Genomic DNA, 16,918 nt, shown 5'->3' with positions numbered 1-16,918 from the left:
CAAAGATAAAGGGCTATTAGAAATAATTAGAAATAATTAATGACAAGGATCATTTACTAATATAAGAATTGTAATATTTATTAGAGTGCACTGTATTGCAAAACATTTGATTTCACTGATCTAGCAGGGTAGCAGAGGTTACAAGAATTCAGTATTCCTGTGCTTGTGACAGAAAAGTTGAAATCTTACTATAAGAAAGTGAATGAAACGTTAATTTTAATAATATGCTAAAACGTATATTCTGTATTAAGATTAACAGTTTGCGGTATAAGGGTACAGCAGAAATATGCGTTACAACAACCAAAGATATAATTATCAAATGAAAAATGTTTAAACGTATCTTTCAAAAAATTTAACACAACTCTCCATTTCGTGCTTTGCATAAATAATATAAAATCATCGATGTCTTAGCTTCGTCAAATTTCAAATATAAAAGATTTTATTTGAATGAAATGCGTTGATCGGTGTCATCCTGGACAGAAGACGGGCACGTTTACTATGACGAATACCATTTATGGTAACTTCTTACTTGCACGAAATTATATACGAACTCAGCTGTTATCGGATGTTTTCGTTGGCGGACCACCAAACCGTTTCGTTAATTGAATTATTCTTTCCGCTTCGCGAATACCGCTCAATCTGGCGCCGTGTACTGTACTGTAATGTCCTGGAATCGTAGCTTCTCCAGCGAATAAAAGAATCGGTGGTATAGGCTCGCAGGTACCTAGAAAACGGTAAAGTAAGTGTTGGAAAAATACATCGTGGGTGCAAAATAAGAACAGACTTCATAGTGGTCAAAACCGCTATAATTAAATTAATTTCAACGTAATGAGAATAATTTTGGAATCTTTAGACGTTTCTCGAATGAATTAACTTTAAAAAATATTCACGACTAGAAATTACGTGTTCACGTACCTGGCAATGGACTAGCTAAATCACATTGATGACCAACAGTACTGTTCATCCCCATATAACTACATGAACCAGCAAAGTATTGATCCATGCACCATTTGCTTCGGAGAAGATTTGCTGGGTAGGGAAGTGTAGGATCACCGGTAAATTGTCGAAGAACTCTTGTTATCGACTCCACGACCTCTTCGTCGGAGCACAATTCCATATCTGCCGCCTCTCGGCCACAAACCCACGCACACAAAACATGTTGCGAAGTCGATAATTCTTCCACTATTGAGATCCCTAAGATATATCAAAGTATCGATCGGTTATTTAGAAAGAAATTTAAAATAATAATAATAATAATAAATCTGTAGTTTATCCAATGGCTTAGAAATAATCAAGTTCCAATTTGAATTTAAATTGAAGAAAAAGTAAGAATGGAATTTTATAGATTATATAGAAAAGATACTTGAAAAGCAAGATACCGATGAAGGTACAAATAGATTTGACTAAAATTAGTAAATTCTAAATTACTATGTTGATATTATTTCGATGGGAAATATTTCTCTCCTACTTTTATACCGATAAATAATATTACTTTCTCGGCTGGATTGGCCAAAGTATGACGAATTCGGCAAATACGCCGAATGTTTTTTAAAGCATACGGCGATTTTATAAATTTATGAAAAATAATTGAAACTACAAAGGATAATTTGCATCTTTATTCAAGTTCATTCAAAAGATAATAGTCGAAAACGTAAAACTTACTAATCGTATATTTTTTTGCTGTTTCAAGTTTCGCTTTCGATTCGCCATAATTTCACAATGAATGAATAACATTCTCGTCAAGTTTCCAAACAACTTGTCAGTGGCACGTTGAAAAACAAGCTTAGCGTACCTTTCACCCAGTCGCATCTGTCAGCGAGTTCATCAGCTGACCAAGCCAGTTTAATGCCTCCCTCCTTCCAAACCCAGAACGGCCTTGCATATTCCAGGAATATTTTATTTACGTATCCGTATCCTAATTTGCAAATAGCTTCGACTTTTTCCGCGGGTAACGCTGGACAGAAAAGTTTATCGTGTTGATGCTTCAAGACACCAAGGGACACTGTGACGATCACGTAATCGGCTGGAAATTCTTCGCCATCGCAACACTTCACCACCGCCCGAGGACACGAATCGCTTATGGCGCCCCATCTAATGCAACTCACTGGCTTGCAGTATCTAATATAAAGATAAATTTCATACAAACGTAAGTTCGGCACCTGAAACGTATCACTCTTGCACAGTAGTTTACCGATTAATAATGCTATTAGTAAATTGATAAATTGCAAGTTATTCTTGCAAGCATTTTTTGACAATAATAATAATAATAATATTAGTTCGTACTTTGGAAGATGGTTTCGATTTTTGAAAAATGTACAGCGTTTACGTTTATTGCGTGATATTTGTGAATGTCTATTAATATAGTAAAATTTTTGCAAGTATGAACAACATATTAATCTTGAAGAATCTATAGCTTTTTAATAGCGAAGCAACTGATAATATCGTTGCTAATAAATCGGCTTTAAAAGTTCATTCGTGTATCTTAAAACTATAAAATAGGTTTTATACGACTGGTTTAATGCATTCAACGTATTCTGATAAGAGCAGTAAATTGATATTGATCAACGAATACTTGTAAGTTTGGGTGAATAATGAACTATAAAGAAACTAATCTGTGTACTGGAAACGTTATGAATAGATTTTGTCACAGAGATGTTTACGATGAGAGTTTACGAATTTCACTCTTGCGGAAGATTCGCAAAGAAAATCGAGTTTCACAGTTAATAAGATGAATTTCGAAATAGACGTCTCTCGCTAATAATAATGACTAATAAATTAACAATTAAAATGAGCTCGAAATTCAGTGCATTTCGAGCTCTGTCAATCACATTTTCGACAACTTGTCTTAACGCGTTTTAATATCAAATTCAGGAACGATCGATCGATAAATATTTCCAAAAATAATGTCATATTTTTCAATATGAAAATACACCAAGACGCGGAATCGTGTGATAAAAATAACGAGAATCAGATAAATAAAGTATTTTTACAAGGATTTTATCTTCAGAAATAAATAATCCAAGATAGTATTTCCCTCGAAATTTTTACGACGGAGTAATTTTCACAGCTTAAGAAATAAACTTCTCCTGCGAAAATGACATTTACGACAATGTTTGTTTCAACCAACTTGAGAGCGCAACTCGGCAAATCTCGTAACAGAGGTGCAAGCACTCCGACGTATCCAAGGGGCACTCTCACGTTACCACCAGGTATCTCGATATAACTTCCAAACTGATCTGCAGAAACCAGCGACAGATCATCTCCGCAGCGACATCTCACGCAGTTTGTCATCCCGTACATCACCCTGGCCGCGTCATATCTGAAATCGCGAGATCACCGATGGTACCGAAGCAGAACGATCGACGATAACGTGTCGTTAAAAACGCAGTGATGTAACGTAACGTTGATTAATTAGAGAATCTTGCGCGCCACGTTTGTATAAATACGAACGTAAATGAACGTGAAATAATCGGCCAAGTGAGTACGTGAGTCGAAAGAATTGCTCGCATTTAAAAGGTCGATGCTTGCAATTAATTCGACATATTCTAATGAAATGGTGTTGTGCCGAACGTTACTTTCATTTCTTAACGAATATTTACTATTGTAAATAACGTTTGATAATTACTGAAAGACCACAACTACTTTTACATCGCTGCTGATAAAGTTTGCAGTTGACCTGGACAACTGTACCGTTGCTCCTCCGGAAAATTGTGCAGCTCCTGCTGAATTCGAACGCCCATAAAATTCAGCAACGTTCCGTGGGTGCGGCCACAACCTAGAGAGAAAAGAGTTGCCGCCTGTTGCTCGATCTGCCGAAACGTATGATAAGCCGTAATGCTGACAGGAAGATCGATAGCGCGGCCATCGCTTGTACAAAAAAGACCACGACTCGGATCAGGCCTGAAGAGCGGTGGCTTCAGAAGACCTTCTTGAGCAGCTAGCGTGAATACAGGATTCGCCACGCACCCTCCTTCGATCCAGGTTGCACCCATCTCGGCCACCACATCACCCAACCAACACGAATGAATTCGACCTCCTGGTCTACAAACAAGATTCGTTATAGGTACCAAGTAATTCGTTTTTAAACGTTTCTTTGAAATTTTGATCTTTCGTTTCTTTCAATGACGAATAAAAGTATCGATGAAAATCAAGTATCCAGAGGTATTTAGAAGTCAGTGACTCGAGATTTATCTTAAAATGTTAATTAATCATTTGAACGAAGCTTCTATCAAAAACATCTCGAAGGCGTAAAAGTATCTTTTGCTACAGAGTTTGACTGCTAAATAAAAAAAGTGAAATTAATAAAGGGTTTGCGAGAAACTATGGAAATACGTCAACTCGTATGTCTTTATTCGACAAAATTGTATTTTAGATAAGAATTATAGGTGTTTGATAATACTCTCGCGCAATTATATTAATTTAATATATTTTAAATACCTATCCGTCGCCTCTAATATCGTGAAATTTTGAAGGCCACATTGCGCCAACCGATGCGCCGCTGAAAGTCCAGCCATTCCTGCACCGATGATAACAACCGTTGGTTCTGGTTTGCATGGATCCAGCATACAGGGGTCCAACTGACACGTTTCGAATCTGGCTAGTTTTGGACATGGTGGTATATCTTTTTCTTTTCCTCCTTTGCTCGATGCAAAGTTTCTACATATGCATAGATCGTACAAATTAATTGATTTTACGTTGGTACATTTCACTGCTTTCTAGAAGTCTGTTACTTAAATTCTTTTCCTAACAATTATTCCTAAGTACGTAAGATATATGTCAGTGATGATTTCATAAACAAATTGTTAGAACACCGTCGTATCTTTCGATCTACCGACCATTTTCCTGCAGTGTAAAATTAATAACTGTCGTTCGATTTAATTAACGATTAAAAAGCATCGATAAAAATACAGAGAAAGAAAGACATTCTAAGTTAAATATCAGATCCCCTGTCTAATCTGACACAGACAGTAGATGGAGCTGTTAAACGTGAATTCCAACCTCGCACAAACTTTTCTACAAAATCATACGTATCTTTACGACAAATGAAATAAACAGACATTTTATCAATTACTCGTTGTTTTTGTTAGAAATTATACGCGGAACATGATCAAGAAATCGAAGACACGAGTTTCACACGGTTAAGTGAAGTGACATACGTAGGAATGTCTTTATCTACCTTACTAGAATTGTTCGGAATATTCGAAACGATAATTTAGCCCTCTTAAGTAGCATCTCATTGGACATAAATCGGCGAAATCACTGGATTTGTTCATGAAGACGATGAAAATTAATCTTGATAAAAATTTAGATATAATTAAGGTGAGTTCCTTATTGGCGAACGTTGCTATGAAGAGAGCATATCACACGCGCAAACAAACGATCCTTATGTTGTCATGATGTTTTACTGTCGAGAATATTCATCAAAGCCAACTATGATAAAGATTTTACTTAGTCATTGAATTATTTTAACTAACGGATCACTGAAATCGTAAGTCATAAATTACATAGCGCATACATCTGATTGGATAAATGGGATAAATCGTTGAAATGAAAAGAGGATGTAGCAGGTATTTAAACTTTCATATGCAAAGTTTCTATATTTTTATGCGTAGCATTGTTTATTCGTTTTTGCATTTTAATTATTTTAAGCTATTCAACTTGCTGTAGCTAGGTACGTACGTAATATTAGCGCAAATATAAATCTATTTATTTATTCATATAGTTGCTTTAATATTGTATCTTATCATTTGATAAAAAATTCTTGCTATTCGCGTAAATATACAGGGTGGTTGGTAACTGATGGTACAAGCGGAAGGGGGGTGATTCTACGCGAAAAAAGAAAATATAGAACAGATTTTTTTTTTAATTTTTTTTTTTTATTTTTCCATCGAGTCGACGATCTACAGTGAGATCCGTTATAACGAGACGCGATAAAGTGCACGCGTACCGAGCGAAAATTCAAAGTCAATTTTCTCGAAAACAAAGCCTCGAACGAAAAATGTTTATTCTATATTTTCGACCTCTTTTTTCTGCTTTATTAATACTGGTCGAGGGAATACCGAAAAATTCAAATTCGTCTTCGTTTGACGGTTGCACGTGGCGATGAGATTCTTTTGCTCGGTGTTTATTTATTATTACATTATGAATGTCCTAACGATGTTGATATTCCGAGGCAAAACAGCCAACATGTTTTGGCTTGTCCTCTAGCTCGTGTGCCGCTATGTATTTCTACATAAATGTACATGGCACGTGAGAAGGTTAGAGTCATGCACGGATTTCGAAATACGATACGAAGATTCCAATTTTTGGAATTTAATTTTTTTACCGAAGTTGATCGTTTCGTTATCGCAAAAATATAAATATTAAGGATCAAAGATAGTTCGTATGGACTTAAAATATTTATTGTCGACGGAGATACATTCTTACGATATAATTCAAGCTTAAATTAAATTACAAATTATATCCTATATTTTTTTTGTATAGTCGATTACCGTAGAATATCTCTGTTGTTGTGGTATATTTATATGATCTAACACTCAAATAATAATTATTTCAAGCTGCGATATATAATTTTCAAAAATCTTGTACTATTCTCTCATTAATTTATTTGAACAAGAATATTTTTTGTTCAGCAGCCTAAATCTGTAAATACATATACTACCATGTAATTTTACTAAAAATCAAGTTTCGTACAAAATGATTCTTTTATTCTTCCTTGACGTTGTCTCTGGTCAAAGAATCCTTTTGCAACACATTGAAGTAACATTATGCAGCACAGCTCTACGATATCTTTTGCGTTTTTGATTCAATGTTCAAACTTTGTATCCTCGACACGATATCGCCTGCCGAATTTTTGAAAGATTCATGTACCTCTCTCTCTACAGCAGGTGTCAATGATTGCAAAATTTCTGTCGCTTGACTCGTAATTTCCTTCCATGCAAACGTGATATCTTCTTCGCGAGAAATACGGGAACCTACCACAAATCGGACGATTAATCTTCCACGGTGCGTCGCAGCAATTACATAAAGCTTCCTCCGTTCTGTTAGGCGATCGATAAGTTCCTTTGTCAACCGATCATCACCCTGAAATAAGAAATATTTTTTAAGTTCGTCATAAAGTATTTTTTTTCAAACTTTTCAATTGAAAATGCATTTTTTTCTTTTTTTTCTTTTTTTTTTTTATTTTTCCATCGAGACAGCGACCTACAGCGAGATTCGCGTTATAACGTACCGCACGCGTACCGAGCGAAAATTCAAAATCCGCGTACCGAGCGAAAATTCAAAATTCGTCATAAAGTATTTTTTTTCAAACTTTTCAATTGAAAATGCATTTTTTTCTTTTTTTTCTTTTTTTTTTTTATTTTTCCATCGAGACAGCGACCTACAGCGAGATTCGCGTTATAACGTACCGCACGCGTACCGAGCGAAAATTCAAAATCGATTTTCTCGAAAACAAAGCCCCGAACGAAAAATGTTTATTCTATATTTTCGACTTCTTTTTTCACGTAGAATCACCCCCTTTCCGTTTGTACCACCAGTTACCAAATTGTAAGAAAGTCAATGTGCGATACAAGCGTCTTCATTTTGTCGTACATACCCTCAATCTGAAACAGACTAAAGACATAGACCTTTCTGTCGCTAGTTCAAATCTATCGTCAGATTTAACATAATTTTCAAACATCTCCGCCATTTGTATCATATTTCGTATATATTGCTCGATTCCTTCGCTTCCGTATATACGAAGTACAAACCAGATTTTTAAGGAGCGGAAACGGCGACCCAAAGAAATTTGCCAGTGCTGAAAAATAATTATTAGCGTATTAACTTTTTGTTCAAATCTAAAATAACTTTGAAGCATAAGACATTTTACGATATAACGGAATAAAGTAAATCGATATTTTTAAGAAAAAGCACGTACTCTGTAATCTGGAACTGGTCCTTTTTTATTATGTTCTAAGTAAATTCTTTCTACGTTAAACGTCTCGATAAGTTTCCTAGAATCTTTAACCCTGAAATCATTTTCGATTCTTTTCTGTTATCCAATTATCGTTCGATCTTAATATCGTGAAATAAAAGTATATACGTACCAAAAAAGAGAACAGTCGAAATTAACTAACATCCACTTGTGCGCGTTCACAACAAACGAATCACTATATTCAACGCCGGACATTAAATATCGATACTCGGGACAAATGAAGGCAGCACCTGTAAAAGAAAAGAAAACAATATATTCGTTCGCAATTAGTCGTAATTCGACGTGTTTGTCAATTTAAATTTTAAATTAAAAAATTTCAATATCCCTATAGTATCCTTATTTTAAGAAAAATATACGAACACAGCTACTACAAAGATAATATCTTATAAGAATAGATTTACCTGCGTAAGCTGCGTCGACGTGCAACCACATATTGTATTCCTTACAAATAGGTCCCAATTCGTCGAGTTTATCGAAAGCACATGTACCAGTGGTTCCCAAAGTTGATATCACGCAACACGGTATTAAACCTTTCTCTAAATCCTCTTTGACCGCTTTCAGCAACGTTTCACCACGTAAGACACATTTGTCATCGGTAGGTAAAAGTCTCACAGGAATCGATGCCAATATTCCCCCTTTCTCTATAGACGAGTTCGATTGATCTGTAGAGCAAATTTCAAAAAACGTATAAAAACAATGAAACTTGAATTTACGAATTTGAGTAGATCTTAGAGAGTAGAATTTTCTTATTTAAATGATACCTTCGTACGGTAACTTTCGTATGTCGATTTATTTAACCATTTTATACATGTAATTAGCTTTTTGGCTTCTGGTCAAATAATGATATTATCGACAATACATAGTTTAGACGACAGATAACATTTTAACCTATAAAAACAGGATGTAGAAAAGCAATCGCAGGCTAAATATATTGAGAATATTGATATATTAGAAATTAAATAATTTATATATTTAATATGCACAGATGTAATTATTATAAATCATGGACGTGATTATAAATCACCTTAAATTATAATTTATAATACCGATTAAAACAAGGAGATTTAGAAAAATAATTAAGAGATTAAAATGGACAACAAGTTTTGCATTATACGATACATACCAGATCCATATGCAACTAATTTGTTCTTGATGGTAGCTTCATCCAAATCTGGGTGTAGATGTTTCATACGACGTGTTGTTTGTTCCTTTGCTGTTAACAAAGCTATTAACGTGGTCTCGCTGGCTGATCCCTAATTATTCCACACAGATAAAAATTACTGTATTAACAATAGCCCAAATTACCAACGACATTTTGCACGCAGAATTTCTAATTTTTTATTTACTCGAATGCAATTAAAAAATATACGTGCTTATAATTTCAAGTTACTACTGCATACGAAAATCATGATTTATTTGAAAGATTTTAACTTATTTACTTAGAATAAATTGTATTGCATATATTGTGATTTAAATTTAAATAAATTAATTTAATAACAAATAAATTTGACACGGTTGTAGTACGAATGAATAATAACCTTGAGGTAGAACTAAAACGGTATACTCGTAAAGTAATGTATGAAAATGAAGTTACAATAATTTCTAAAACTTATTTCATTTTGTCAATACTGTTGTATAATTGTTCATTTTCTCAATAATCAATCAGCAGCTGTACACATACTTTCCGTTGTTTCCAAACAAGTGAAACTTTCTGAAAATACGATGACTTGATGTTTCTTGTTTTTAATAACGTGTTAATGATTACACTTTATTTATTTAATCAAGAGCTTGGTAATGATTAACATAAAAAAATTTTTCAAGTCGGCTCGTTGGTCTAGGGGTATGATTCTCGCTTAGGGTGCGAGAGGTCCCGGGTTCAAATCCCGGACGAGCCCAATTTTTTTTTAATTAATGCTACGACTATTAAAAATTGCTGAAATATATAACAAAATACTGAACAATTTTGTCATCTACAAAATTTTACTCGACCCATCACTTCATCTTCATGTAACATCTCCTGTTACATAAATACTAAGAATAACTCCTTTCACAAAAACTTGAGAAGTGAATTGCAGGTATTTCATACTTAATGATAATATTTTGAACGTTCAAACATACATATTCCTGCATTTTACAAACGCATTTTCAAAGACGATCTGCAAGAAAATTTTTAACAACGGTCTATCCGTTGAGAGAATATCTTTGCATTTACCATCGTTCAATTTCCTGCAAAAATTGTTATGTTTTTCAATTACAAATGACCCAACATACGTTGGGTACGACAAAAAATTAGTTTACAGACTCATCAATTGTTCCCCTCCACGGAAATCTTTAGTAAAAGGCGAAAGATTTATACGTGATTTGAAGGGAAACCAGAGTACCGAACCACTCGTTCGGCTGGCAGTTATATTATACCAGTAGCTACTTCACTAGCGAGAAGCCTCTCCCCCTGGCGTCAAGTTCGTGTACTAATTCGCGTTCATTCGTCGAAACGCTATATGCGTTATTGAATAGCATATACCGTTGTTTGACTTATTATTTTAAAATATTTTATATATTTATCTTTTTATATATTCCTATATATTTATTTTTATATTATATGTATATAAAACTTTATACATATATTCTAAATTTATTTAAGTAAATCATCCGATTCGATAATTCGTTCATAATACAGCGTTCAGTCGTATACATAATAATAAATACTACTTCACAAATTAAAATATTATTTACAAATGTTTTATACGAAATAGAAATATTATTGGAACAAGAACGAAAACATGTTTAATGTTTTCCTGTATGAAGAATATTTTTAATATTCTTCTACAGTACCCTTACTTTTTTATAATTATTTACCTGTATAACACCTCCTCCAAACCCTTCGTTACTGTGCAGAAAGTGTTTTGGTAATCCTAATAATTTTGCCATCCAATTCAATGTTATTACTTCTAGTTCAGTGCACGCAGGAGAAGCTATCCACGATAATCCTATAGAACCAATGGCAGCGCTTAGAATATCAGCTACAATCGAGGGATACGAGTTTCCCGTTGGATAGAATGCGTGGAAGTGTGGTGAATTCCAATGGGTCACCTGTAAAAAAAAACGATTCATTCGATAAAAAAGTTGTATTAAATATTTATATGATCGGATAACAATTATCGAAGAGAAAACGATAATTCCACAAGTAATGTCAAAGTTTCTTCTGCTTATTATTTATTATTTATTTTTTAATATCAATTCGCCATAAGTAAAATTTGCAAATTTCTCCAGAAATTTGGCAGACTGTATTTTATCTGTTGAAACAGTTTTATGTATGTGTTTCTTAAGATGCGTCACCACCAACTAACGAACCCGTTGACGAACACTGCTCGCGAACATGTTACAGCTGTTGGTGGATTCTTCGCGAATATGCTTCTAACGAGTTGAATAGTTTTCGAACGCGAAAAAATAAAATCGTGTCCCTCCGGATAACTCCAAGTACTTAGATTTACTGCACAAGGACCAACGGTAAAAGGTAGACAGTGCAAGCGAGACAAAATAGACTAAGTGATATAAAACAGTACAGAGTAGAGACATTAAGAATTACAGTAAGAACTCCTACAATTAGTACGAAGGTTAATAGAAATATTCCTCGTACGAACGTCTATAATCCAACTCTTTTTCCATTCTTTGATCCCAATTAATCTCGATAGGTCAACAGGCCATTTTGTAATGACGTAATAAGAAATATATTTTTCTTATACCGGTAATTGAATAGCGAGTGAAATTACAAAATTACGAAATCCTTTTCTTTAAGAGAGAGAAAAATTGCAGGTAATAAAATGTCTTACCCCTGGTAAAATATAACGCTCGACGTCTATAAGCACTTGTTGCCAATCTTCCGGTTTCTGTGGAGCTTCTTCCGGTAGCAGTTTAAAAAGATATCCTGGCTCCACATCCGCAAGGACATTTCTATCTCTTATGTTGTCCGTATAATTAGCCACGAAATCGATCATTGCCTTGCCAAAATCGAGGAACTCCTTGCTGTCCATTGTTGGCAAGAATTTACGAAAATTAGGACGTTCGGCTGATTATTTCTGTGTCTGTAAATAAAATAGGTAAATAAATAAGATGTTAAAAAGGATAAAAAGAGCAACGAAAAAAAGTTATTTGATAATGGAAATAGTATCGATAAAAATATTCGAAACATATTCTAAAAATAATTATATAATAAAAAATGATTGTAGACAAATTTATATTATTTTTCTCGAAGCATATAAAAGATTTGAATCGCATGTGCTGATTTGTATTACGGCTAAACATTGATATATTTTACTTTCATCTGAACCAATAATCCTTTCTAGCAGAAACTATTTGCACTAACGGATCCGATACGTTCGATGCATTCGCCACATTACCAATGAAACGTAACGCGTACGTTTTCATTTATCAGCACGTCACACACAAAACATTATTTTCTCTCCAAACGAGAAGAGCTAATTTACATTTCAACACATTAACGGTATATTTTTTTATTCCGAGTTAACAGGTACATGTGATTCACAAACTGAAATTCATTAAGGAAATATTCTCCATGACATTTTTATAATAATAAACAGGACACGTCATTACTTAAAACGATAATTAAAACAAAACACAATTATCCGCGATTCTTCACAAAGAACATCAAACTGAAATACATAAAATCCTGAAACTTGTTTGCTTTTGACATTCACAGATTCGAAATGATAATTTGTGAATAAGAAAGCACGAAACAAATACTCACATAACATTAGCACCGAATAACATACGAATTTCAAATTTCAAATCGAGATCGATCTTGATGATCGAATGGAATAACACGTGACTGAAAACTATGACACAGATATCGAATCGAGAATGGTCCACGAGTAACTGACTTTTCTTCAACCGCGCTGGATAACTTTAAATATCCACATATAGAAAACTTTCTCCTGCTTTCTCCATAATTATTCAAAAAAAAAAAAAAACTTAATCAGCAAGGAAACGGAAAAGATTCTATTTCAAGAAGCGTTTCGAAGAAATTCATGAAAGTATCGCAAATGGTTAAACAGATTGTCTAACGAGGTTCTAAATTATAGAATTCCTCGATGTTAACAGGTGACCTGTTAACGACACTTGTTACGCTAAACGCGGAAATCTAATACCATTATGAGCCATTATGCGTAAACAGTTGCATAATTGAAGCACGATTATGTTACAAATTAGATTTATGCAAATTATTTAAAGAAGAAGCTCAATAGTTGAGAAACTATTCATTGTTTATTATATGAAAGAAATAATTTTTTTTCTATTTATTACTTAACACTGTATAGTAACGCATACGCGTATTTGTTCGTGTTTACTGTATCTTCTGTTCTTTTACGTTATCAAGCTATCAATTTACACACAATTTCAGCTTATTACTTTAATTAAATGATCCCTATTATACAACAGTACAGGGAGAAAGTAGAGGCAAAACGATTACAAATGGCGCTGTCTAAGATGGTAATATATGCTCTTCCAGCTCTAATATTTCCACATACACTTTCTAAGATTTACTGCCACATAGTACTTATACAGTTATTGTGTTATACACGTGCGCGGTATTAATTTTCTGATCGCGTAATACGCGCCACGAACATCACATTATACGAACGTCTACTGTATAAAAATGATATAAAAGCATAAATTTAACATAAAAATATCATTACGAAATCGTAGTAACATCGTATTGTTATTTCTATACTCAGAGGTAGGATCACAATAGTTATTATTTTATTGAATGGATAAATCTATCACACCGTTGTGAGATCACACCGTTATTTCGGCTCGCCGAAATAACCTTTATTGCACGCGCTTAGAAAAACTAGGGATAAAAACAAGAAAGCATCTTAAGCCTATCGATTAAATCTATCGATTGTAACTAGGATTATCTTCTAGTTACTATTTCTTATAACTAACGCGTCTGCGTATGAGTGGCGAGCACGAACTCACGTTGTCATTTTCAACACGTTGTATGTATGTGAATAAATAATTAGATAGATAAATTCCTAAAATTTATGTAATAATATTGAAAATATTATGACGCTTTCGATTAAAATTATTTCATTAGTAGAGGCTGCTTAAATTTCTAATTAAAATAATTAATACGATGTACGATAATTCAGAATACACATTACGGGTAGCTCTGTAGAAACGATTTTGGTAGAAAAACAAATTTTAATATGGAAAAGGAGTATTTAACATTTAAAAACAACTGACGTTCTAATTTTGTTCACTGATGAAATATAAGAAATCGTCTCTAAATACTCTTACCTACTTTTAATAAACAAAAAGAAGCTGTAAAAATTTTAAACATAAAAAGAATGTCCTTGAAATAATCCAGAACACACGGAAGAATATAAAATCAAAGCATCCAAGCATAACGGCCTTCGTTTCATCAAAGAAAATTATATCGGTGGAGAAAGGTGTTAAAAATAAAAAACGAATAAATAATAATCATTCAGATCGCTGTTATCACATTTTCGAATTTTATATTAGCTGTCTAAATAGTACTTATCTTGTAAATTTGAAAAATATGTTGTATTTCGTATAATTGTTGCTATAATGTTGACGTCATTTTACGTTAAAAAATGATATAATTTGAAACATACGAAACGAGTTACAAAATAATAACAGATGTAACAGATGTAACAGTAACAAAATAATAAAAGAATAACAGATATTCGGCGAAGTAACTAAAACTAATTATTTTCTCACTTTTACGTATCTTCATAAATTTTAATTCGTTGGCAATTGTAATTTATTAATTTACCATAAAAGATAAGTTCGCATCTCGTTATATTTCTATTTGTACGATTCAATTAATCATTCCAAGTAGACTTTTATCGCATTCCCTACTTAAAAAATAAGGTATTTAACTATCAACTATTTTTAAATGTTAAAAATTAATCAAAGAGCGCAATTTATGCAATCAATTGACTTACATTTAAGATTCGCTACAGATCGATCACTCCACTATGGTAATGTTTATGATTTACGATAGAATTGAAATAACATCGTATCAACCATCATTTTCTTAATGAATTAATACACAGAACGATCGATAAATCGTACGACTGACCAGTAACGTTCAATAAATCCGTGAATTCATGAACATGAAATTAAGGTTAACAAGATAAAAATTGAATCATTGAATAAAAATAAGTTTACTTACTTAAAAGCGAAGTTAATTTACAATTTGGGCGAAGAGAAAGCAGACTTAAAATTTTTGAGACAAGTTTTACCTACGACGAGTATATAGCCCACTGACTGTAATAATAGAGCCATCCCCTTTATATAGCTTCGGCTACCTAAGACCATTTCCCATTTACCGATTATAACGGTGTTTAAATGGCCGGCGTTTCTGTGTATACTATCAACTAAATCGATTTTGAATGCTGCGGCCAACCTTGGTAGATTACGACAATACATAAAAGGCAAAGGCGATTTTTCCATTCATTTCCTGCATATCTTAGATTCTATTTGCATCGCCTTACGTATATAATCGTATGTAATTTTTATGCGAAACAATACCACTCATGATACAACAATAATTAAAATTCAGGATATTTCCATGAGTTTTAACGACATACAGTATGATTTCTGTGGATTTTGTGATGGGGGCACCTGTATATTAACACATAAATTATACATAATTTAATAATAAAATAGCCAAAATAACTTTTGGTTACTTTAAGCAATAATTAAGGATTACATTAAAAGAGACGAGCAAGGTTCGTAATAAATTTGTATTCGTTGCAATATTTCTTTCTTTACATATGCATGATCTTTGCATCATTATAACTGGGCTATAGAAATGAGGGACTTATTTGAACTAGCCTTGTAAGCTATCTTACACGTGAGCAGATAATGGCTAAAAACTTCTAGCTGTTACATTTCTAACTAGAACAATTTACAACGTATCTTCGATTACTTCAGGCTGCTGTCGTATTACGTGTTGCTCTTTTTCGTCAACATTTCGTAAATATTACAGACCTGACCAAATGGAATGGAATAAAAAATATCGATAAATTAATAATTTCATATCAATGCTTCAAACTTGGTTATATTTTATAATCCATAACGATATTTACACGTGGATAATATAACACAACGTGTGAATAATGCAATGAATGAAATCAATCTGTTAATCCTGTTTCACAAATAGTCCATTGAGATTTAGCTGCCAACTGACTGGTGCTTCTTTGTCTACATGTATAATCCAGCCAAGGGAAAAGTAAAATTGCTTAAAATTACTAATGTAACCACAATTAATACATTTATAATTTAACTTCATATTTTGTTGTGCATTCCACATGAGTTGAACTCTCCATTCATTGACTAAAAAGAATAACGGTTAAATGGAATATTATACCATTAAATCTGTAATTATCAACCCTATGAGTAATTAAGAAAAGAACAAAAAAAGATTTACCTTGGGCTCGTCCGGGATTTGAACCCGGGACCTCTCGCACCCGAAGCGAGAATCATACCCCTAGACCAACGAGCCGACTTGAAAAATTTTTTTATGTTAATCATTACCAAGCTCTTGATTAAATAAATAAAGTGTAATCATTAACACGTTATTAAAAACAAGAAACATCAAGTCATCGTATTTTCAGAAAGTTTCACTTGTTTGGAAACAACGGAAAGTGAGAATCTTGTGAATGTTTTTGCCTCGTATCTTATATCCCAACCATTTAGCTCGTCGCGTTTGTTTTTCTAACACCTGGAAGTGTTATCACAGCGAACAACGGAGAATGGTAATTTCTTATTCTTTCATATTCGCCGTTAACTTTTCTGTACATCAGCCGTTTAAATAGCTTAGACTTGTGCATGTTCCGGAAAATTCAAGGAAACCAATGGAACAAGAGCACACAGAGATAGAAATCGACGAGCCGA

General features: G+C 33.4%; 2 protein-coding genes and 3 non-coding genes across 5 annotated transcripts; 1 reads left to right on the top strand and 4 right to left on the bottom strand.

Annotated features, from left to right (window-relative positions):
• Positions 1–377: 377 nt before the first annotated feature.
• On the bottom strand, positions 378–5,387 carry LOC100747496 (peroxisomal N(1)-acetyl-spermine/spermidine oxidase). Its single transcript, XM_003491894.4, has 7 exons — positions 5,177–5,387; positions 4,438–4,656; positions 3,691–4,041; positions 3,128–3,319; positions 1,793–2,118; positions 916–1,194; positions 378–724 (listed from the first exon to the last, which is right to left on the bottom strand). Exons 1-7 carry the CDS (start codon positions 5,242–5,244, stop codon positions 552–554), a joined length of 1,608 nt encoding a protein of 535 aa, XP_003491942.2. The 5' UTR covers positions 5,245–5,387; the 3' UTR covers positions 378–551.
• A 998-nt stretch (positions 5,388–6,385) lies between these two features.
• LOC100740106 (3,4-dihydroxyphenylacetaldehyde synthase 2-like) lies at positions 6,386–15,326 on the bottom strand. The gene is made up of 9 exons (XM_003491835.4): positions 15,192–15,326; positions 11,806–12,057; positions 10,832–11,065; positions 9,099–9,228; positions 8,377–8,637; positions 8,088–8,205; positions 7,919–8,009; positions 7,598–7,798; positions 6,386–7,083 (listed from the first exon to the last, which is right to left on the bottom strand). The coding sequence occupies exons 2-9, from the start codon at positions 12,004–12,006 to the stop codon at positions 6,781–6,783; spliced, it is 1,539 nt and encodes a 512-aa protein (XP_003491883.1). The 5' UTR covers positions 12,007–12,057; positions 15,192–15,326; the 3' UTR covers positions 6,386–6,780.
• Positions 9,799–9,870, top strand: TRNAP-AGG. The gene has a single exon. It is a non-coding gene; the product is annotated as a tRNA-Pro (tRNA).
• LOC112213397 lies at positions 10,235–10,356 on the bottom strand. Its single transcript, XR_002947299.1, has one exon. It is a non-coding gene; the product is annotated as a U5 spliceosomal RNA (small nuclear RNA).
• Positions 15,327–16,454: 1,128 nt separating the features above from the next.
• On the bottom strand, positions 16,455–16,526 carry TRNAP-CGG. Its single transcript has one exon. It is a non-coding gene; the product is annotated as a tRNA-Pro (tRNA).
• Between the last annotated feature and the right edge of the window lie 392 nt (positions 16,527–16,918).

Source organism: Bombus impatiens, unplaced genomic scaffold (genome assembly GCF_000188095.3).
Source record: "Bombus impatiens unplaced genomic scaffold, BIMP_2.2 scf_0640, whole genome shotgun sequence".
NCBI lineage: Eukaryota > Metazoa > Arthropoda > Insecta > Hymenoptera > Apidae > Bombus > Bombus impatiens.
This window is presented reverse-complemented; position numbering and strand designations above follow the sequence as displayed.